Genomic DNA, 24,374 nt, shown 5'->3' with positions numbered 1-24,374 from the left:
CTCCCAGAGTCTGTGGCAGCATGCAGTGGGTCTGAGTAGATCCAAGTGAGCTGGGGCCCCAGCACTGAGATGGAGAAGTAGGCACGAGCTCCCATCCCCAACAAAGAAGGTATCTCCAACTGACAATTGCTTGCAAAGGAAAAATTAGCTTCCCCAAAGGAAGCCTCCCTGGGTATACAACCACACTTAAAGGAAGGCCCCATGCCCAGCCACAGATAGCCAACACAGAACAAACTCAAAAGATATCTTTCAAGAATTTTTCCTTTTTTTAAGAATGCACTCAAAAATATTTACTTTATTTATTATTTATATAGTATTGTGCTTGCTTGTATGCCTGCAGGCCAGAAGAGGATACCAGATCTCATTACAGATGGTTTTGAGCCACCATGTGGTTGCTGGGAATTGAACTCAGGACCTTTGGAAGAACAGCTAATTGTCTTAACCTCTGAGCCATCACTCCAGCCTTGATATTTTTTTCTTATGTTGCTTTGGGATTTTTTCTTTTTCTCTCTTTTTGTAAAAGATTTATTTATTTAAATTTTTATTTATTTTATGTACATGAGTGCTCTGTTTTCATGAACACCAGAAGAGGACATCAGATCCCATTACAGATGGTTGTGAGCCAACATGTGGTTGCTGGGAATTGAATTCAGGACCTCTGGGAGGGCAGCTAATCTTCTTAACCACTGAGCCATCTCTCCAGCCCTGGATGATTCTTCTTCTTCTTCTTCTTCTTCTTCTTCTTCTTCTTCTTCTTCTTCTTCTTCTTCTTCTTCTTCTTCTTCTTCCTCCTCCTCCTCCTCCTCCTCCTCCTCCTCCTCCTCCTTCTCCTCCTCCTCCTCCTCCCTCTTTTTCCTCTTCCTTTATTGCCTTTTTTCTAACCTTGCTGGTCTTTTGCTTTAATACTAAGGTTCCCAATTTTGAATTTTTATGAGTTTTCTTCATGTGTGAACATTTGTTATGTTCTTTCTTAGTTTCTTCTTTTTCTTTTTTGTTAGACTGTTCGTTTTGATTTATCCTTGTGGTCTGTCTTTATTTTCCAGTTTGTTTTTTTAAGAGAGTGAGGAAGGAGTGGAGTTTGAAGGGTAGGGAAGTGAGGAAAGGGAACCATAATTGAAATATACTGTATGAAAATAAAAATTTATTTAAAAATAAACTGACACTTAAAGATGTATAAATAAACAAACAAATAAATAAATAAATGGTACTACAGACTTGTTTATAGGAAACACTGACAGAGGCATTTTCTCAATCCCCAAATAACTCTAGCTTGTATTAAGTTGATATAAAACTATCCAGCATGGGCTGGAGAGATGGCTGAGGGGTAAAGAGTACTGACTGCTCTTCCAGAGACCCTAACCCTAACCGTAACTCCCAGCACCCACATGGTGGCTCACAATCACCTAAAAAGAGATCAGGTGCCCTCTTCTGGCCCGCAGACATACATGTAGGCAGAACACTGTATATGTAATAAATAAATAAATCTTTAAAAACAAAGCAGCACTACCACCACCACCACCAACAAAACTACCCAGCGGAGCAACAAAAGTTATTTTCCTGTGACTCTCTCATGGTAGTCACTAGTTTCACAAGAATGGTCCGGAGATGAATGGGGGAATGATTCATACAGCATTACCTTTTTGGTTTTTCTTGTTTTAGACATCTTGCCTGGCACCTGTCTTTGCTATGTAGACCACAATGGCCTTAAACTTATGCATTCTTCCTTGCTGTAAGGTTTCTACTGCTATGAAGAGACACCATGACCAAGGAAGTGGGGAGGGTGCTGCGTACTGGCTTGTTCAGGTTGTTTTTATGATTGATTTATTTACTTCATGTATGAATGCCCTATGCACACCTGCAGGCCAGAAGAGGGCATCAGATCACATTATAGATGGTTGTGAGACACCATGCGGTTGCTGGGAATTGAACTCTGAAAGAGCAGACAGTGCTCTCAACCACTCTCCAGGCCCCAGCTTGCTTTCTTATAGAAGCCAGGACCACCAGCCCATCAGCTGGGCCCTCCCCAACCAATCACTAATTAAGAAAATGCCTTATAGCTGGATCTTAGGGAGGCATTCTCTCTCTCTCTCTCTCTCTCTCTCTCTCTCTCTCTCTCTCTCTCTCTCTCTCTCTCTCTCTCTCTGGTTTTTCGAGACAGGGTCTCTTTGTGTTAGCCTTGGCTGCCCTGGACTTGCTTTGTAGACCAGGCTGGCCTCGAACTCGTAGCGATCCTCCTGCCTTTGCTTCCTGAGTACTGGGATTAAGGCGTGCGCCACCACGCCTGGCCAAGGCATTTTCTCAACTGAGGTTCCCTCCTTTCAGACAACTCTAGCTTATGTCAAGTTCATATAAGATTCCTGCTTCTGCCTCCAGAGTGCTGGCATTATGGATGTTCATTAACTTCCCCCAAGCTTTTCTTCTAAACTGTTCCTTACACTGTTGTTTTTACAGTTATCTCCTCTGTGCTGTGTTGTGTGTGTGTAACACTTTTCACCTGGGAACCATCTTGCCAGCCTTCTTCTAAACCTACATTTCACACTTAAATGGCTTTAGAAAGCCTGGGGATGCCCTTCAGTAGTAGAGTGCTTGCCTAGCAAGTGTGAAGCCTTCTGTCACCATTCAGCAAAGCAGCAAAAAGAAGTGTTTTATGTAGTTACTTAAAAACAACAACAGCAAACAACCAGGCGTGGTGGCACATGCCTTTAATCCCAGCACTCAGGGAGGCAGAGGTGGCCTGATGGCTGTAAGTTCGAGGCCAGCGTGGTCTACAAAGCTAGTCCAGTATAGTCAAGGCTACGCAGAGAAACTCTGTCTCACAAAACAAACAAACAAAAAAGCCCACCACCAACAAATAACAAACTGGGAAACAACAACAACAACCACCACCCAAAGATATGTGTATTAAAACACACAGAACTGGCAAGATGGCACACTGGATAAAGGTACTTGCCACCAAGACTGATAACTCGAGCTTTATCCAAGGCACACACATAGAACTGCCTCCCAACAAGATAGCCTCTAATTTACACACACATTTTAAGCAACTCTGATTAAAGTAATAAATAACAACAACAATAATAATAAAATAACAACACACATTTTCTTGTCCCTTACTCTTTCTGAAAGCGTCTTTGACATAAAGTTTTGTGGTTTTTTAAATTTTTTAAATGGGGGGGGGATTCCATGTGATGCCCAGGCTGGCCTCAAACTCCTAGGTTCAAGTGGTAAAGTGACCTTTGTTTTTTGTTTGATTGTTCTTTTTAGGGTGGTGACAGTAAAAGAGAAAAGTACTTTTCTTGGCCTATGTACCCATTACAATTTCAACAATCCAGGTGGGAGGCAATTCAGGATTCTTCTCTATGCTTTCCAAGTTCAGAATGACCCAATGGGCCGCCGTGGTGGCGCACGCCTTTAATCCCAGCACTAGGGAGGTAGAGGCAGGTGGATAGCTGTGAGTTCGAGGCCAGCCTGGTCTACAAAGCGATTCCAGGACTGCCAGGACTGTTACACAGAGAGACCTTGTCTCGAAAAACCTTAATTAAAAAAAAAAAAAGGAAAGACCAAGTGCTCACGTTCTGCGCCCCACAAACCCCTTCAAACAAGCCCCAGAAATGGCTGTTCCTGGGCACTCCTGCTCCTGATGTGTGGCAGTCCCCAGCTTTCGGTCAGGTGGCACTTCCGCTCGCTCCTCCCTTCTCACCCAGTCACGAGTTGTCTCCAGGACTCCGCCCCTTCGCCAGCTGATTGGGCAGCTCCTGTCCTCTGATTGGCTGTTCCTTTTGCGGCTCGCCAACCCAACCGGATGTAGAAGCAGGGCTTCCGCTTTCGCCTTCTCCCTCCTCTCGCTCGTCCTCCGGTAGCAGCCGCCAGCATAGTGTCCGCTGCCGGGCGCGGTGTCGGCGGGTCGCGCGGTTGGCTTCGGCTTCGGTGTCGCTGCAGTTGAGTCGGGCCGTCATGGCTGAGCTGGATCCCTTCGGCGCTCCCGCCGGTGCGCCCGGTGGCCCCGCGCTGGGGAACGGGGTGGCGGGCGCCGGCGAGGAGGACCCGGCCGCGGCCTTCTTGGCGCAGCAGGAGAGTGAGATTGCGGGCATCGAGAACGACGAGGCCTTCGCCATCCTGGACGGCGGCGCCCCCGGCCCGCAGCCGCACGGCGAGCCGCCGGGGGGTCCGGGTGAGAGGGGGGGACGGCGTTCGGGCGGGGAGGACTTTGCAGGCACACTGGAGCCGGGGCGGGTCGGTGCTCTGCCGCGAGACTCGGGCCTCCCTCCTGAAGGTGGAGGTCAGGAGCGCAAAGAGGAAGTGAGACCCCGCCTGGGTCCTGCACAGACCTCCGCTGCTGCAGGCCGACCGCGTCCGGGGCGGAGGGGCGCGCAGATGCAGTGACGCCTGTTCGGTCGAACTTTTCGCTAAGCATTTGCTGTACTTGAAGCCTGGTCTCGGAAGCTGCCGCATTGGCGCAGTTTGGCCAGATTTTACCGACATGTCTTGAGTCCATCCCGCAAGAACTGCTTTTTGGGAAAAACTAAGAATAATATAAAATTGGAGACACACACATGCAAACAAAAATGGCAGCGTAGTTCAGTAGTTAAGATACATAAAATGTTAGGTTGTGGGGAGGAAGAGAATAAGAGCCTCAGAGAAGATGGTATGGCCATCAAGAAAGAAACTTGCCTAGAGGATAGGTGTTATATTACGTACATTGTTGAGTGTGTCAAGGCGAGGACTCCCGGTGCTTTTCTCTGGAAACCTTTGTGAGGAAGTACTGCTTCAGGAAAAGGCAGGCATAGTCCGGGCTAATCAAAGAGGCGGGGGAAAGATGAATGTAGGATGCAGTGTGGGCCTTACCACAATAAAGCTCATGCAAAGGAGTTGGGACAGGCGTAGGATGATGGACTGGCCTTTGGGCGCCTTCCTTAACTTGTGTGATGCTTAGCATTCTGATGTGGGAGGGATGATTGAGTAGAAAAGACCCATTCAATAGAATAAGGAAGTAGGAAATTCGCTAGAAAAAAAAATTGAGACAATGGCTTTTCACTTACAAGAAGGAAAAAAAGCTTGTTGTGGCGCATGTGCTTAGGTATTTAGGAGGTTGGCGCCCGTGGTTCACCAGCCTGGGTAACATAGGGCGACCCCTCCTCAATCAAAGAGTGCAACTTAAAAAATACAGTGTCACTCTAGGCAAGTAGGAATAGCTACACTCTAAACTCTACGAGTATGAACCCAGTTAACGGATGAGAACAGCTTTGAGACAGTGAGTATTGCAGACTCAGCCTTTGAGTAATGCTTTGTGTGTATTGTGAGGCCCAGAGAGTTCAAATTACCATTCTAAGCAAGCAGAATATTTTGGGACAGAAGTGCTTCTGGTTTGCAGGCTTTGGGGTGTTTTGTTTTTGTTAAAAACAAACAAAAAACCCAGGACATTATGGATCGTGGACAAGTCAGCGCCCACTAGGAACCTGCATGGGAAGCTCAGTACCCCAGATCTGCAGTTCACAGCAAGCTGACTGGACAAACTGGGCTGTCACCTAAAGCTGAGCTTGCTTTTAAATGCCAGAAGCTGTTTTCTTTGGGGGGACTTTTGCATTGCCTGAGAACGTTTAAAATTTGCTTTTTAGCCCTATAACTTCCTTCATTTACTAGAAAACTGAATCCTACCGGCGTGACTTGGTTAAGAAAGCAAGTTTACCCTCCCTTTGACTGCACTTGATTCTGTTGCAGATGCCTTAGCAGGGTGTGCTTGGGTGGAAGAAAAGCTCTTTGGGTGTTTTTGGCAGGCAAGAATTGGGAGGAACGGTTTCTCTGTAGCTGTGGCTGTTTTTGAACTTATCTGTGGATCAGGCTGACCTTGAACTAAAGACCCATAGTTAGAAGATTATAGTGACTATGGTGTTGTATGTGTTTAGTGTCACATTTGGATTGTTTAACAGTGTCTGGCCTATTATAGTAGGTGTTCATGTATTTGACAGTGGGCAAAAAGAGCCCTGTACAGAACGCATGGCTTTGGGGGGTATAGGCAGTTTGGGAAGTTAGAATGGAGAGAGTAGAGCAGGGCTGTTTTGCCTTCTGTTCAGCAAAGGGAAGGAAGGGGTGATTGCTGACTTAGTTCCTGGGAAAGACTTTTTTAAATGAACTAAGCACTTAATGACTTAATGCCAGAGCCTAACTGTGTTGCATTGGTAATGTGTAGTCTCAGCACTTCCTGTTGGGATTAGAGAACTTTCATACTCAACACAGCAGTGTTGGGATTTGGGGCTATCCTGTGCTGCTTGAGTGTGGATTTAGGCAATATCTGTAATTGCCATCACTTCCCTGCCTGTTTGCTTCTCTAGGTACATAATATATATCGCATGTTTTAGCGGTACCTTGTCTGTAAAGTGCTTACTGCTGTGTAGGAGGTGGTCAGTGAATTTTAGCTACTATTTCCCTGGGAGCAGGAAGAGGAGTTGCAGGGCTCAAAGGTTTTGTGTATACTAAATAAATTGAGAGAGTAGGTGGGGGCACTGTTTCATGTACCCTCCACAGGGGCAGAGGAAGAAAAGACATAAACTTGCTCCCTCTGTGGGCAAATTCCCATGGGAGATGAGCCCGGGTTAAACAGGGCTGGGCCAAGACATAGGTTTAGGTGGGAGGCAACCAACTAGGTGAAGTGCTGCCAGTATTGAGGAAGAGCAGATGGGCCCAGGTGTTGGGGGGAAAAAATCCTTCGATGGTGGGGCTTGGCAGGAGAGGAGTACAAAAGGGATTGAGGAACTATAGAGTGTGGCCACAGGCTACTGCTTCTAACAAGTCCTTTCTTGGAGGAGAGAGAGGTGAATTAAGGGGTTGTTTTCTGAGGGAGATTTACTTTATTGGTAGAAGTGAAGACAGAAGTTATGAGAATGTTACACATGATACTTAAATATGCTGAGCATTTACTGCATGCCAGATACTCCTAGTACCTCTTCATCTGTGCAGTAAGTGCCAGCTAAGCCGCAGTGTCAACATACTTGAGATGAGAACTGACTGCTGTGCCAGTTAAGCAGTGTCCTAAGGCAGCCCCTTCCAGTGGCTCAGCTGCCTGACTTCACACACTGACACACATAACGTAAAGAAAGGTGTTTTGCTCCATGGAAACCTCACTCTGGCCCTCAATTCTTTTTCTTTTTATTTTTTGGGAGGTGATGGTTTGAGACAGGGTCTGTGCCTGTATCCTGGGCTGTCCTGGAACTTAGTATAAATTATGCTGGCTGAAGCAAATCCACTTTCTGTCTCCCAAGTCATTGGATTAAAGGCATGTACTGTTGTGCCTGGCTTGGCCTTGGTTTCTTTCCAGGCTTTTTGTTTGTTTGTTTGTATTGGTTTTTGGGGTTTTTTTGTTTTGTTTTTGTTGTTTGTTTGTTTTTTCCTCCCAAGACAGGATTTCTCTGTAGCTGTGGCTGTCCTGGAACTTACTCTGTAGACCAGGTTGGCCTTGAATTCACAGAGATCCACCTGCCTCTGCCTTCCTGAGTGCTGGGATTAAAGGTGTGGGCCATCAACACCTGGCTTCTAGGCTTCTTAAGATGCTTGAGAAAGTTTTCTTCTGGATCATTAGAGTTAGCATAGTTGTCCTAAATCAAGAGTCATGATATAATTTCTATTGCTTCTGTAGACTGTCCTTTGACTTTGGTATTTGATTCATGTAATAATGTGAGAACAGGGCTGGAGGGCTGGCTCAGTGGTTAAGATCCGACACACTCTTCTTGCCTTAGTGGGATTTCACACATGGTGGCACAGACATACAGGCAAAATACCCTACACATAAAATAAGTAATTTTTTTTTTTTATGATAAGGAGAAGTTTATTATATGAGCATGGGGGGGGAGAAGGAAGTGAGGGGAGAGAGAGAGAGACAGACAGACAGATAAAGAAGAGAGATGGAGACAGGTAAGAGAACAGGAGAGGAAGAAATAAAGTAAGTCTGTAAAAAGAATGATATAATATCTAATAAAGAGCTCAAAGCATGTGCCAGAGGGTCTGGATGAATCCTCAGACCAAAGGACAGGCTGCAAGTAGTTTAGGAGGTATAGGGCCTGCGTGGCTCTGCTTTTATGTATAGAGTAATGGCGAAAATTGTTTTTGTAAATATCCCTGGGCTAGACTATATTAACTGGATACTGTGTTATCTGTAATATATTAACCATACTGTAAGACTGGTCCCAGCTAGCCATTAGAGGCTCGAAGAATTAAAACTGTCTTACTCACTACCTTACACAAAAATAAATTGTGGTGAATTAGATATTTTTAAAGTACCAGAAGAGGGCCAGAGAGATGGCTCAGTGGGTAAAAGGCCCTGCTGTCAAACCTGATGGCCCAAATAAATGAGGTGTAATGATGTTTTTTTTAAAGTACCAGAAGATACTGGGGGATAGCCTGCTGCATAAAAGCCCATGCAAAGACCACAAAGGAAGAGTTGCTAATATTCTCATACAAATTATATTGTAGTTCTAACTATTAATGTCATAAGCCAAATTGAAAAACAAATTGGGTATTGCAACATAACTTAGTTGGTAGGGTGTTTGTCTAGTGAGCATGGAGCCCTGGGTTCAATTCCCAGTACCTATAAACTGAGTGTGGTGGTGCATACCTGTCAGTTCCAGCACTTGGGAGGTGGAAGCAGAGTATTAACAGTTTAAGGTCATTTTCAACATGTTTGAGGCTAGCCTGAGCTACAGTGAAGACCTATGTCTTTTTTTTTTTAAACCTTGAGAAAAACCCACAGAAAGAAAATGTTGGACTTGGAGATGGCTCAGGTGGTAAAGTGCTTCCTGCACAAGCTTAAGAACCTAAGTTTAGATCCCTAATATTCATGTACAATCTGGCTCTGTGGTGTGTGCCTGTCACCCAGAGCTGAGAGGAGACAGGAGGATGGGTCAACCAGCAGACCTTGTCTTAAAAAGTAAGGTTGGAGGAAGATACCCAGCAAGAGCCTCCAACCTCCACATGCACATGCCACTGCACTGGCACACAGAGGAGCCCGGGAGGCAGGTGGACAAAAGGGGGACTATTTGCAGTAACAGGAAGTCTAGAGATCAGAAGACAAGAAAGTAGACAAATCTAGTTGGGCATGGTGGCACATGCCTTTAATCCCAGCACTTGGAAGGCAGAGCCCGGTGGAGCTTTGTAAGTTTGAGGCCAACAGGTCTGCAGAGAGAGAGAGAGAGAGAGTCCAGGACAGCCAAGGCTACAAAGAGAAACCCTGTCTCAAAAAACAAAAACAAACAAACAAACAAAGAAAAGATAAACTATTACCTCATAGGGAATAAGGACCTGCACACTAAATACGTATCCTGAGACCCAGCAATTCTTCAACAAACAATTAATCAGAGGAGTGGTTGGCTACACCAGCCAAATACTTTTATTCACTGCTTAGTAAACTTTGTTAAAATTGTTAGGATGTGTGTCACCTACATTTACTTTCTTGCTGTATGGTTTGTGCGCGCCTGGAATCTGTCCAGGCCTCACAACCCTTGATCTGCCTCAGCTTCTGAGCGCTACAGGCATGTTTCACCATGCATAGTTCAAATCCACCTGTGTGCACGTGCATGTAGGTTAGAGGAAAGCTTGCAAGAATCTCGTTCTCTCCTACTATTTGGGTCACAGGCAACTTTTTTTTTTTTTTTTTGGTATATATGAGTGTTTAGTCTGCATATGTTTCTGCACCACAGGGTGCCTGGCACCCATGGAGGCCAGAAGGATGTTGGATCCCTTGGAACTGGAGTTACAGATGATTGTAAGGTGCTGCCATGTGGGTGCTGAGAATCAAACTTGGGTCCTTCAGAGGAGCAGCCAGTGCTCTTTACCACTGAACCATCTTTTTTCCGGCTATCCTCCCCCACCAAAGTATTTTGCCCATTGATCCCAGGGCCTCACTGAGGCATGCGTGCTCGGCAGGCTGTCTGCCATTGAGCTGTACTCGAGCCCTAACATCACTTCTTAAAGGCTGCTTAGCAGTTCATGGTCTCTCCAGCACACAGTAGTTGTATTCTACTATATAATCCTTAATGCTTTGGGCTAGCATTTCAGTAGCCCTCATTGACAGGCTGAAACCTTGTGTTTTGCAGATGCCGTTGATGGAGTGATGAATGGTGAATACTATCAGGTACAGAGTACTCTGACTACTAATGATAGTCAACTAGTCTTAGTTATGATTTGAATTGACTGACCTAAAAAGAGATCCATTGCTGGCTAGCCTGTAACTCACTGTGTAGAACAGGCTGGCCTTGACTTCACTATAGATCAGCTTGCCTCTTCCTCCTGAGTACTGGGGTGAAAGTCTGCACCATCACACTTGGCTTTCATTTTGTTTTATTAGGACAAGGTTTTATTCTGTAGCCCAGGTTGTGGCATTCCTCCTGCCTTGGCTTCCTGAGTGTTTGGATCATAGGTATAAATCACTGTGCTCAACTGAGAGCACTGTTTTAATGTTTGCCCCATTTCATTGTCTTTTTTTCCCCCCAAAAATTGATCCTTCATGATGATGATGATGATGATGGCGGCGGCGGTGGCCGCCAATTTAAACACTGTGTGCCATGTACCTTATCAAACACTATAAAGGTCACTAGTACTTTCTTGTTTTTATTTTTGTTTGAGATGAAAACCGTGGCCCTGGCTGTCCTGGAATTCCCTGTGTACCTCAGGCTAGGTTACCTCACAGAGTTTTGCCTGCCTCTTCCTTGTAAGTGCTGGGATTCACCACTAAGCCTGGCAGTCACTAGAACTTTAAATAATTCTCTATTTGACTTTGTCAGAGTCTAATAAGGTTAAGCTGGTAATAATCCCCAGTTGGCCACATAATATACTTCTCAAATCAGCAGCTATGAGTGTTTGTCAACGTGTTTTAGCTCTCAGATCTTTATCCTCTATAGAGAAGTGTCCGTCCATTTGCCCTTTGACTCACAGTTGCCCGCCTTTTTGACAGTAGTTGCTATACATATGCTTTTGGGTTCTTTTCTTAAAATTTATTGTTTGGTTAGATGGGTATTACATAATGGTTTCCAGCATGATATAATAGTATTTGAAGTCTTAGGCTCCGGGGCCTGGCTCTGTTATGTCCTTACCTCTGTTACTTGGAGATAACATGTAATCTCCCTGTCAAGTGAGGAAACAAACGGATAACAGTGCCCTAATATGTCTCTTACCCATCCAGCCTCAACGTTCCTCTTACCCACTCGTGTCTCATCTTTTAACAGATAACAGCCACTCTGCCTCCTTTGTGAGAGTGCAAGGGTTCAGCATAGTGATGCTGGAGGCTCTGATGGCTCGTGAAGTTATGTTGTTGCTTTAAGTAGTCCTTTAACACTTTACAGCAGCCTGCTGGCATTTGGGGTACTGATAGTGTATGTAATTGTTCTGTGTTAAGGAGAGCAATGGTCCAACAGACAGTTACGCAGCCATTTCAGAAGTGGATCGATTGCAATCAGAGCCTGAGAGTATCCGTAAATGGAGAGAAGAGCAGACGGAACGCTTGGAAGCCCTTGGTAAGGAATCCTGTTTTGCCTTTGAGTGTCTGTTTTCAGTGGGGGAGTTGACCTGGACTCTACTCTTACCTCTTACCCCTTTCAAGCTTATATTAGCCATAATGTCTCTGTCTGGTCTTTGGGAAGGTGTCCTCCTCAGCCTAAAGGTCACAAGAGCACCGGACAAGGCTACACTTCATTCTAGGCTATTACATGACAAACATAGTAGTTTAGGAGCTGTCTTCTCCAGGAAGAACCCTGGATTGGAAGTGAAAGCCTCAGTTGAAGATTTTACCTTACTGTGGGCACTTGGTTCAGATCTTTCGTTCTGTAGTCATCTGAAGGGAAATCAGTGTTCCTGGCCTCAAGCTGAGTGCTGCTATTCACAGGAATATATGGGGACTTGAAGTACTACTGTTCATGTGAATGACATTCACAGTTCACTTATCACTTGAAAGATGAATCTCATGTTAGGAAATGTGCTGGTAGCTTCCCATTACTGTGATAAAATAGTGGAGAAAATCAACTTGAGGAGGAAGGCTTAATTTGGCTCAGTTTCAGAAATGGCCCACTGGCTCTATTACTTTTAGGACTGGGAAGACAGAAACATCATAGTAGAACAAACAGGAGATCTGCTCACCTCATGGCAGCTAGGAAACAGAACCCAGGAGGCCAAGGACAGCATATACCTTCAAAGGCACTCTCCCCAGCCAGCACTTCATTCAGACCTCACCTCTCACTGGGACCGCCATCTCCCAACGGTCCAGTCAGTTGTGCATCTATCATGGATTGAGCCATCAATTTAGGTTGGATCTCTTGTAGTCCAGTCACTTCCCAACAAATAACACCATGAGTCTTTTTTTTTTTCTTTTAAGAATCATAATTGAATCTATGCATATGAATGTTTTGGCTGTATGTGTGTCTGTGTACCACATGTGTGTCTGGTATCTGCAGAGGTCAGAAAAGGGTGTAAGGATCCCCTGGACCTGGAGTTACAGATGGTTGTGACCTGTTACGTGGATGCAAGATCAACAAGCGCTCTAAATTCCCGAAGCTTCTCTCAAGCACGAGCCTTTTTAGAGGGGTCCTTCATATCCAAATCATAACAGAAAACATGAACTTCTTTTTTAACCTTACTGTCCCCATAAGGTGAGGGTTGTTTTGCATTTTTATGAGTAAAGGAATTGAGGATTATAAATAGATTATTTGAAGCACACAGCTTCACGTGGTAAACAAAGTTGCTGTTTGCTTTATAATCCACATTCATCTCCGTCAGCCACATCACTTTCTACGAATTTTGTGTATATGGCCATCTAGCCGGCAGGCCAGGCTTTGGTGTTAGCTTCTGGTAGAATTGTATACCTGAGTGTCACCTAGTCCTTCAAAATCACGGGAGGGCTGGTGGTGTGGAGGCAGTGTGAGGAGGTAATCAGTAGTGTTTTCTTTTTTCAGTTACTTATTAAAATGTCAGATCTAACAGTAGGAAAATTAATATTAAGTGATTTTGGCTGGTAAGTTGGGTTTTGCGTTTTTGTTTTGTTTTGTTTTGATTTGATTTTTTTTGGTTTTTGGAGACAGGATTTCTCTGTGTAGCCTTGGCTGTCCTGGACTCACTTTGTAGACCAGGCTGGCCTCAAACTCACAGCGATCTGCCTGCCTCTGCCTCCCGAGTGCTGGGATTAAGGGTGTGCGCCACCATGCGGTGCTTCAGTGTTTTGTTGTTGTTGTTTTTTTGTTCTTTTGAGAGAGGGTTTCTCTGTGTAGCCCTGGCTGTGATAGACTTTGTTCAAAGCTGGCCTCAAACTTGCAGAGATCTGCCTACCTCTGCCTTCCTGAGGGCTGGGATTACAAGTGTGCACAACCGAACCTTTGCTTTGGTTTTTTTTTTTTTTTTTTGAGATAGGGTCTCTCTATATAGACCAGGATATCCTTGAGTTGGATGTGTAGACCAGGCTAGGCTAGAGCCTACAGAGACCCTGCCTGCTTCAGCCTACTGAGTGCTGAGGTTAAAGGTGCCCTATCATGCCCAGCTCTTAAATGATTTTCATTGTAGTAATACTATGTATTTGTGTGTGTGCTTCATTTATTTTTGGGTTTGTTTATTTTGTGTGCATGAATATATCGCTTACATGTATGTATATGTACCACATGTGTGCCTGGTGCCTTCTGAGGCCAGAAGAGGATGTGGGGTCCCTTGGAACCGAGACAGATGTTGTGAACCACCATGAGGGTCCTAGGAACCTAACCTGGGTCCTTTGTAAGAGCAACAAATACTTTTTTTTTTTCCCTCCCTGAGACAAGGTTCCCCTGTGTAGCCTTGGCTGTCCTGGGCTCATAGACCAGGCTGGCCTTGAACTTACAACGATCCACCTGCCTCTACCTCCTGAGTGCTGGGATTAAAGGCATGCACTACCACGCCCTGCACACACATGTGTGTTTTATAGAGGTCTGTGCACATATTCCTTTTGTTTTGGCTGATTGGCTCCAACATACAGACATAACTTCCTGTCTATTTTTTTCTATAACTCCTAGGAATAGTGAATTCTTCATGTACCCACGTCAGTAGTGGCACCTTCCTGAGAACATTGACCTAATGAAAACATGACTCCTTATTTTTCAGGTGGGGAAAACTGACACCTGGAAATAGGAGAGAACCTTGACCCAAATAACCAGACAGTGCCAGATCTTTTATCCTTTGTCTAGTTTTCAAAGCTTTCAATACAAAGAGTGGCCCTGAATAGTAGTACCTACATGTCTTTTCCTCAGTGGAAGTACTAAGTATCTCTACTGTTGGTCCTTGTATAAAATGCTCGTGTTGGATGTGGTGATGAGCAGCATAGGAGCCCCTCACCATATGTGGGTGTTGAGGTACTTGTTCCTGGAATTGCGAAGCTCAGTTTTATACTTTGTTCATTTTTAGTAAGCTTCTTTTCCAGTAGCCATGTGGGACTGGAAGCTGCTGTAGTGGAAAGTGCAGCGTAAAGAGACGAAAGCAGGCTGTCAGGTCTTAGCAGCTGGGCTTTGCTGCTTGCTTTTTGTGTGCCTTTAGTGAAGGCTTGGACACAGAGTTTGTTTTCACAGAAAGAGTATATTTTGGTGGTAGGAAATTTCTTTTTTCTTTTTCTTTTTTTTCAAGGTACCATGTTTGTATGCTAGACTATGCAAACATGAGTGGTTACAGCGGGATGTGCACTACATACAGTAGCAGTCCTGTGCAGTTGGAGAGTCCGTGCCTAGCATGCATGACGTCCTCAAGTCAGGCCCGAGCACAGCACAGAACTGGCCATCCTGTACATTTCTGTGGTCTGACATTCAGGAGGTGGAAGCAGGAGGACCAGAAGTTTAGGGACTTCACTGGTGTCATAGGTCCAGGGTTAGCCTGGGCTACATAAAATTCTGGATCAAAGAAAAAAATTGTATGTATGCCTGTGCACCATATGTGTTCAGTGCTTGTACTAGAGAGGGTGTTGGATTCCCTGGAACTAGAGTTCCGGACCTTTGTGTGCTAAAACCAAACGAGATTTTTTTGCTTGCCCTGCTCTGAATAATGACACAGAGACTTGAATTATATTTATTTATAGTAGCTTTGGACCTTAGCTTACTCTTGTTTCCCAACTAGCTCTTATAACTGATGGGAACCCGGTTAAATTCATCTATGTTCTGCCACAAGGCTCATTACCTCTCCTCTAATAAATCTCTAGAGTTCCTGTTTCTCCCAGAAGTCCCGCCTGTTGTCTCCTGCCTTTGTTATAGACCATTCTGCTCTTTACTCAACCAATCAGATGGTGCTGGAAAACAGGGTTTATAAAATATTGAGGCAGAATACGCCTCTTAAAAATGACAGTATCAAAGTCCATCCTGTACTCAACTCTCTAGGTACAGAAATCAGCATTTGAATCATAAAAGGACAATCTTTATACAACGCATAAAAAAGATGGCTTCAACAGGGATACACCATGGGATGTAGGTGCTCTTCTGATGAGCCATCTCTCCAGCCATTGCCCATCATTTTTTCCCTAACATGTATGTGCTTATATTCCCATTCTTAGGTAAATTCAGTAAGATCACAATGTTACGTGTTAAGCTGGGCATGGTGGTGCACACCTTTAATCCCAGCACTCAGTAGGCAGAGGCAGGCAAATCGTTGAGTTTGAGGCCAACCTGGTCCACAAAGGAGTCCAGGACAGCCAAGGCTACACAGAGAAACCCTGACTCGGAAAAACAAAAACCAAAAGTTACATATTGAAATAAACTTATATTTTGCTTTCCCTCAGTTGTTGTCTCTTCTTTCCTTTAAAAGATGCCAATTCTCGGAAGCAAGAAGCAGAGTGGAAAGAAAAAGCAATAAAGGAGCTAGAAGAATGGTATGCAAGACAGGATGAGCAGCTACAGAAAACAAAAGCAAACAACAGGTCAGTTCACTGTGCTTCTCCATAGCCTGTTTTCTGGTGAATCAGATCCATTTTCTTGTACTCAGTCTAGGTTCTTGGCCATGCCTGCCCTCGTCGTATGAAAGGCCTTGGAGGTTTGGAAGAAACTGCTAGAAACAGGCTACAAGTCTCTTGGGTCTTATGAGCTTGGATTGAGTTTGGCTTTTAAACTGGCTTTGGTTTCCTCAGCTGTAGTGGCCTCATCTGGAAAAGTGAGGCACTGGAGAGCCCTGAGATGAACGATCAGCTGCAGGGTCTCATTACTTTGGAGACAATTACTGACTAACTTACTCTGCTTCCCCTAAATGTAGCCCTGGCCTCCTAAAGAGGCCCCTCAGGGTCCTTAGCATGGGTGCTCTGTAATTACGAAGCTCAGGATGTTCCAATGTGAACTACAGAGTTTGGGTCACTGACTTCTACCTGTGCTTAACAAGCCTTGACTTGGTTTCCTAAAACTTTTTTTTTTTTTTTCAGAATACATTTTATACTTACTAAAAGTTAATCCTGTGGGGAGAACATACTCATTCTCCTCCCATTACCAGGCAGTAGCTGTAAACGTGGACTCATTTCTTAGACCCTTCCTTCTTGGAGGTAGCCTAGGGACACACTTTGCTGACAAGGCGGATTAGCTTACTTGCTGCTGGGTTCAGAGACACCTTTCATTGAGTAGGAGGCATGTCACTCATTCCATTGTAAAAAACAAAACCCAAGGCCGACTGGGCCTGAGTTTACTCTCTGTGGTTGGCATATTTTGAGTAGCTCTTAGATGGAAATCTGTCAGGAAAATGTAGGCAACCCATTCACCAGCCAGCTGATGCCATTGTGAGGCAAATGTGACAACTGGTGGGCTCTTTTATGCGACAGTCCTTTAAAAAACACTTCCTGTAAGGGGGGAGGGGGGCGTGGTGGTGCACGCCTTTAATCCCAGCACTTGGGAGGCAGAGGCAGGTGGATCGCTGTGAGTTCGAGGCCAGCCTGGTCTACAAAGTGAGTCTAGGACAGCCAAGGCTACACAGAGAAACCTTGTCTCGAAAAACAACAACAACAACAAAAAAACCAAAACAAAAATCAAAAACCACTTCCTGTGTTTCTTGGTCATCCTTGGCACTGCCCTCTGACATCAGACCTGGCCTCTCAACTTGATTGGCCATTTCTCTGATGGATACATTCTGAAAGAGTGCCTTTCAAGTTCCATTTGACGTTTTGTGTCAAGTAGGGTAGGAGGTGCTGTCTGGTCAGGGTTAGCTGCCTCAGGGATGGCTGCCGTCCAGCTGCCTGGAGCTTCTGCTGAACCGATGTGAAGTGTCAGGCTCCTCTGTTCTTTGCCTCATCATGATGATTCCCCTCCAGGGTCAAGTACTGGTCTGTAGTTAAATAAATAAACAAATAAATAAAGAGATGCTACAGTGTTATGATAACTCCCTAGCAAAACTACCTCAGCACTCCATCTACCCTGAAGTTCTTGGACCAAATACACTAACTCTCCCTGTATCAGGTGCCCAAGGCTTCAGCAACTTGACAAATAGATTTTCAGACTTACTAATGTATATATTAGGAACGGGCTTTCTGTGGCAGAGGTTTTGCTTGCTCCCTTTATCTAAAGGAATACCCCCTATCTGTTGTAGGTACTTAACCTTAGAGGTTAAGGTTCTGAGCACATAGCCAGACTGTAGTATTTTTGTTTATTTGTAGTTGTAGATGTTGAGTTGCCTGATCGTCTCCAGTTTCAGAGACAAGAGATTTCTCGTGGAGTGTTAACATCGCGGTGTCAGAGACCAGCTTATATGCCTTGTAAAGTCCATTCACAGGCTAGAGTCTATGTGCATAGTTAGTGGTGTGCAAGCCACTGTCTCCGCAGTCCTAGGACAGAAGATATGTTTTTCAATATTTAGCCCCATAGTTTGTTTTGTTTTATATTTATTTTGAGGCAGAGTCTCTCTGTGTTGTCCTGGTGGCTGGCCTCAAAGAGATCCGCCTGCCTCTGCTGGGAGTAAAGGTGTACGCTACTGTGCCAGGCTTCTGGTGATTTCTTGAAGAATGGATCAGAGGGTGGTGGCCTGGAGGCTTTATATATCACTTGAGGGCTGGAAATGAAGCTCTGCCTGATATGCAGGGCCCCATGCATCACAGAGAAAAGTTGTCTGTGGTGCCACACTATTATAATCCCATGCACTGAAGGCTGAAACAGAAATTAATATTTGAGGCTAACACGGGGTCATAGACCTTGTTTCAAACAAAACAAAACAAACCTCACCAGACATTGGGAACATGTCCAGGCCAAGACCTGCAGATTGGGGTGTGGAAGAGTCAGCAGACAGGAGGGGTCTTTGGTCCCCATATAGACTGTAGTCAGTACCAAACTGCAACTTTATCCCAGGCTATGGCCTGTGAGAAAGAATCTCCTTTTCAGAGACTGAGAACAGTGGCAGTCTCCTTCAGCTTATCTGTGGAGGAAAACCACCGACCGGCTCCCTTCCCAAGCGAGAAAAGAAACATTCACCTTGTTAGAGACCTCTTGTGTTAGGACTTTTCAGCTCTTCCAAGGCCTAAAACCATTTATTTGAGGACTCTAAATTTATTATTCTCAGCAATGGTAGACTTTTTTCCCTCCCTGTTTACTGTGGAGCTATTTATAAACTGAAGTTCTGATTTGTTATTTTAGGCCTGTGGTCAGGCTTTCCTGAGCACTCTGACAGTTTCTGGTTCCCAGTCTGTCTGTGCTGGCTGGGAGAAGAGCATACTGTGGGTATAATTTTCTGGTGGTCCTTCAGACATTGACAAGCTCTTTAGTGTTGGGACTAGTTGCAAAGAGGCAGAAGCTGACATAAAAGCCTTTGTTGTCAAGGGATGCCTTGATGGAAGGCAGTAAACCCTCCTCCAGTTACACAAGGCAGAGCTGAGTGGACTAGGCTCAGCCTTCTGTAAACTAAAGAGGATTAGGGTGAACAAACTGCCTGCCCGCCTGTCTTTGCCTCCCACTTACTTGACTCACAAGCAGCTGTTTCGCTGCTGAGTCACCGAGTTACAACCAGGCTGCTCCTTTTGCTTTCTTTAAATTTCCACAAATGCCTTCTGTGTAGAGAAGTAGGAAAGAATGAAGGGTATGTGTGCATTTTAAAAATAACCTGAAACTGCACTGGAGGTGTGGTTCAGTTAGTAGTGATTGTAGAGTATTTGAGAGGCCCTGGGCTCAGTCCACAGCAATGCATAAAGTGGATGTGATGGCGTATACTTACAATCCCAGCATTCCTAGGATTGGGGAATGTGGAGACAGGAAAACTACAGATTCAAGGTCAACCTCTGTTACTTGCGAAGTTTAAGGTCAGCCTGGGCTACATGAAGCTCGGTATTAAAGTAAGATAAATATAAACTAAAGCATAAGTTACTGGAATTTGCTTTCAGATAAATGTGTGCTTAAGTTAATGAGTGAGCATGATTGTCCTTTAAAAATGGCCTCCCCAGAGGCGGGTGTGGTGACACACATCTGTAATCCCAGCACTTGGGAGGCAGAGGCAGAGGCAGAGGCAGGCAGATCTGTCTGAGTTCTAGGCCAGCCTGGTCTAGGAAGCGAGCCCAGGAGAGCCATGCCTACTTTGAGAAAGCCTGTCTTGGAAAAACAACAAAAATGGCCTTTCCAGCTAGTTACTGCCTACTTTTGGGAGGCCAAGGCAGGGTGATCACAAGTGAATTCTAGTCTAGGTAGGCCTACAAAGTGAGATCCTGTTTAAAAAACTCAAATATTTGCAGTTTTTCATCCTAAAACAACCTGGCAAAGGACAGGCTGAGGCTTAGCAAGGTTATTTGCAGTATACCTTGTCGACACACTGTCCCCTGGTTAGTCCAAACGCTGTCAGTTGATCCACCATGCACCTGAGAGTATAAAGACTTGGTGGAGTTCAGGATTTTAAACTACACTTTGTCAAAGCCAACACTGACATACAGTTATTTAGAAACTGTCCTGGCTTCCTGAGCAGACACAGAAGCCCAGGGCCAGAGTCCAGACTAGCTTCCATTTTCCTAGGCTACTTACCCTAATCTCTAAGACTGACATTTTGCAACAAGTACAGGTGTTCTATCCCACCAAGCCAGTGTTGGGAAGCAGTGAATGGGTCCAAGATTTGGTTTAATCCTTGGGACTGTGCCCGTTTGTTGCCTGGCAGCGATCACACCCAATGATAATTTACTGAGGCTGCCACCCCGAGCTAGTTTACACTTAGTAGATATACGCACTGTGAGCCACTACACTGCTACTGCTGTAGTGGACCAGGTCCTCATCACTGCGCCTCAGTCATCTTCCCTGGGGAGTGGGGTGAGAACTGGCAGTGTAAGTGAAATGGTTGGGGTTTGTGGAATGGCATGTCGCCCATAAGGAGTGCTTAGTAACGGGTGCTGCTGGGAAGGCCCAGTGTTGACTGAAGCTACAGTGCTCTTGTGGAAAGCCCATGAAGGCCAGCTTCCGAGGTGCCTCTGTCCACTGAAGTGTCCGCTGCTGGAAGCCCCTGGGGTTAGGATGGAGCCCTGCGAGCAGCTCCCCAGGGTGCTGTCACACCTCTATTGTGGGTTTTAGATGTTTCTGCTTCTCAATGTTTTCTCTTTTTTCCTGCCTGCTTGCCTGCCTTTTGGACTTCTTGCTGTCTAGGGTGGCAGACGAAGCTTTCTACAAACAACCCTTCGCTGACGTGATTGGTTATGTGTATGTTGCAAAACTAATTTCTTTTCTTGTTTTGATTCTTTCTTTCTGTTTAGAGTTAATGCTCTCTTTTGTCACAAGTTGCTTTGCTTTTTAAAATACTTCACATTGGCTCTGTGGGGCTGCTTGAGCGTTGATAAGCTAGATATGACCATTGCTAGTTTCGCAGAGCTGTCACTGCACGCACTCCTGGTGACTGTTTGCACACTTGGGACCCTGGAGGGACATAAGCTTCCAAACGTGGTCCTTCAGTTTCTCTGGAAAGGGGTTGGGCCTTGGGTGGGTCTGACACTTGCTGGTGCTGCTCCAGACCCTACTGCCCGACTATTTGCCTAAGATGGGAAGGAGAGTCTCCCTTCATTGAAGGCGATAACCTCCACTGTTAGGAGCCCTGGGCCGCAGCATCATACATTACCAGAGGCAGAGCTGGGAAGGCGGGAGGGCTCTGCCTTGCCAGTTCTTGATCCTTAAAGACCTTGAGGTGAATGTCACTCACTCGGGCAGAGTGATTTTCTCTCGTCTTAGATATCAGAAATTGCTGTTTTAGTGGCCAGTTTCTGGTGCCCTGTCTCCCAACCCCCAGCACAGTGGCCCCCAGTTGTGAGGTCAAGATAGTCAAAACTGTATATTTCCTGGAGCTTTTTTGTTTTTAATAAGGATCCTAGTTAACGAGACACTATTGCTGCAGACTTGGAAGTAGTCCTGCTTTCCATTTCACAACAGAATTAGGAGAAAAAAATAGCAACTACTTATGGAAGGTGGGTGGTAGGCAGAGAGTTCCGTAGGGCCCACGGCCCTGAGATGGCTGCCTCACTAGAAGGCAGACTGGGTGTCCTGGGCCGGTGGATGAGCTTGCAGTGAGACTTGTGAAATGATGACTTACAGGTGGTGTTTGATTTGACTTTTACTCATTCTCTGGAGTAGAAATGGAGACTGGAAAGGTTGAGTCTGGGTTTGCTGGACAGCAGGGTGGCCCGGCAAAGCCAGCTGCACGTCGCCAGGCGTAGATAGAACGGCAAGGGCATGTCTAGCTTACTGACCATCTGCATTAAGCTCATTCTCATTTTCTATATCTGACCTAAAGTTTCTCCTTGTTTCTTTCCTTCTCTTCACCTTTAAGCACAAACATAAACCATCCTTGCTACAGCCTAGAACAGTTAAGTAAACCTTTCTCACTGCCCCTAACTGTGTGTGCCATAAAGTCGCAGTGTTGTAGTGGCTCTGGGCTTCAGCAGTGTTTGCCACGGCCATCCCTGTGATAGTGCCACCCTCTGTCCCACAGACCGGTCATCTCCATTGCTTTTGCTTTGCCCGTGATGCTTGTTGGAGTAGATGAAACACATTGTGTCTTTCCCACCTCTACCACTGTCCTTTTGGGCTGTTGCTCCCACCGGTTAGTTCCCCGCTTGGGGTGGGCTGACCTTGATGTGAGAAAATGTTGGAGTGCATCCTGCCAAAAAGCAGCTCATGTTGGCTCTCCTGCCAGGGTATTCCCTGAGTGGCACCAGGCACCTGGCTGGAGAGAAATGGCAGACGTTTGGCTGAGTTGGTGAATGTCCTAACAACCCCTTCCCGAATGGCTGTAGTCTCTAGTGCCTGTAGCATGGGAACTTGGTCTTGAATGCCTTTTGCTCTGCCCTGTTTCTCTCCAGCCTTAGGAACAAGTTTCCAGCTCTTGTGTGATGACCCAAGGGCTTCTAAGAAATCTTAATTCCCTTGAATCTCAGTACAGCCCAGAACCAGCTACTCTGCAAGCCCTTGATCAACTTGCTGCTTTGCTCTTGTTCAGAAAAGCAGTGCATAGGTGGCCAAGGACTTGCTTTTTCATGCTCTGATGAGCAAAGACAGCCATAGAGAGACTGAGCCCCGAACCAAACACCTGTATTCCACCATTTCACACAGCAGCCTGGGTCCCTGGACCTAGGAGAGCTGGCTATGTATCTGGCCCTGCTTCTGCCCTGAGCTAGGGTCTGATACTCTGAGCCACTGAGTCAAAGAGAAGATCACTTACTTTGTAGCAAGTTAGAGCAAGGCAGCCACAGACTGCGCAAAGGGTTTTTGTTTTTGTTTTTTTACATTAAACCAACATATTTTGTTATTGCTTCCAGGGCAGCAGAAGAAGCCTTTGTAAACGACATTGATGAGTCATCCCCAGGCACTGAGTGGGAGCGGGTGGCCCGCCTGTGTGACTTTAACCCCAAGTCCAGCAAACAGGCCAAAGATGTCTCTCGCATGCGCTCAGTCCTCATCTCCCTGAAGCAGGCCCCCCTGGTGCACTGAAGAGCCACCCTGTGGAAACACTACGTCTGCAATATCTTAATCCTACTCAGTGAAGCTGTTCACGTAATTGGATTAATTATGTTGAGTTCTTTTGGACCAAACCTTTTGTCTTTAGAGTTGATCATTGTTTGTGATTGCATGTTTCCTTCAACTGTGTTCTCCCTGGCATTCAGAGAAGAGAGGGGAGGAGGAAGAGGAAGGGAGGGAAGCTCCCAGCAGTAGCCTCAACCCATGCTTTTGTGCATTATTCTGAGAATAAATTTCTGTTTCAAACAATATACATGAAGCATCTTTAATTGATCTCAAAATGCTGCTGCAGCTTGGGAAGGCTTAAAGGGGTGAGTGGTTAATTCTTAGTGATTTTTGAGGGCTGAGAAGGTACAGCCATTGAGCATCCACCCTCCTTAAAGTACAGTAACTCCAAGTTTGTGGTGTTTTGTGGGGATGGGGGTACTAGAGAGTGAACCTAGGGTCTCAGGGCATGCTATGTAAACATGCTACCTTAGCCCCCTCAATAGCCCTTTTTTACTTATTGAAATAGAGGTCCAGTTTAAGTTTAAGGGCCCCTCCATAGCACCTACTCCTCTCCCCTGAACTCCCACGGCCTTGGTTTGGATTATCTGCATGCCATTGTCTGGGGGTTCCTTGGAGATGTGATGGTTCTAAAATCTGATATTGTCCAGATGAGAAGTGAGGCCATGTGAGTTACAAGGCTAGATCAGCACAGCTTATGGCTGGTGTGTTTAAATCTCTACCTGGTATCCGGAACTACTATGTGAAAGCTGTGCTGGTGTGAAGCCACCATGCAGTGAGGAAACCCAAGCTCGCCCAGAGAGATCCCACAAAGAAGAGCAGTGCTTCCTATCAGCTCTAGGTACTAACTGCAAGGGCACGACTTTGGGCCCAGACCTGCTGAGCAAATCTTTCCCGACCCACAGGCACCATGCATGGAGTTGCTGTTGTCTGGAATTCTCACACGTTTCTCTTCTTACAGAATTTAGTTGTGGATTGGAAGTCTATAATTTTCATTTTTACCAGGAGGTTGTAGGTGAGAGACTGCCTTGTGTCTCAGGAGAAACCTGGGACTTCTGAATGGTGCCGAGACTGTTATAGATGACAGAGACCGACCAACTGCATGTGGGTTTATGGGAGTCAGCAGTGGGTGTGGTAATCTAAATGCCTTCCACAGGCTCAAGTATCAATACCTGGTCCCCAGCTAGTGGTGCTGTTTTGAGGGGTACAGCCTGACTGGAAGGAGTGCATCCCTGGGGGTGAGTTCATATAGCCTTCCCCTACTTCTAGTTCATTACCCTGCTTTTTGCTTGTTGTTGAAGATCTGCTTTCTCACGCTCCCTGCCCTGGCCTCTGCTTCTCTGCCTTCTCCTTCACTGTCATTATGGATTCTCTAAAACTGTAAGCTAAAAGAAACTTCCTTGGTCACCGTCTTGTCACAGCAACAGGAAGGAACCAATACAGTGATACTTATTAGTACTTATT

The 24,374-nt window shown here is 45.5% G+C and overlaps 1 protein-coding gene across 4 annotated transcripts; it reads left to right on the top strand.

Annotated features, from left to right (window-relative positions):
• Positions 1-3,814: 3,814 nt before the first annotated feature.
• Clta (clathrin light chain A) lies at positions 3,815-23,157 on the top strand. Of its 4 annotated transcripts, XM_051156997.1 has the most exons (7): positions 3,815-4,171; positions 10,083-10,120; positions 11,381-11,498; positions 15,778-15,889; positions 20,547-20,600; positions 21,718-21,753; positions 22,706-23,157. In XM_051156997.1, the coding sequence occupies exons 1-7, from the start codon at positions 3,955-3,957 to the stop codon at positions 22,875-22,877; spliced, it is 747 nt and encodes a 248-aa protein (XP_051012954.1). In that variant the 5' UTR covers positions 3,815-3,954; the 3' UTR covers positions 22,878-23,157. The 4 variants fall into 4 exon arrangements, with proteins under 4 accessions (XP_051012954.1, XP_051012968.1, XP_051012961.1 ...); XM_051157011.1 differs by lacking the exon at positions 20,547-20,600; XM_051157004.1 differs by lacking the exon at positions 21,718-21,753.
• Positions 23,158-24,374: the final 1,217 nt, after the last annotated feature.

This window comes from Acomys russatus, chromosome 2 (assembly GCF_903995435.1).
Source record: "Acomys russatus chromosome 2, mAcoRus1.1, whole genome shotgun sequence".
NCBI classification, from domain to species: domain Eukaryota; kingdom Metazoa; phylum Chordata; class Mammalia; order Rodentia; family Muridae; genus Acomys; species Acomys russatus.
Note: the sequence above shows the minus strand (reverse complement) of the source record. Positions and strands in the feature narration are given on the sequence as shown.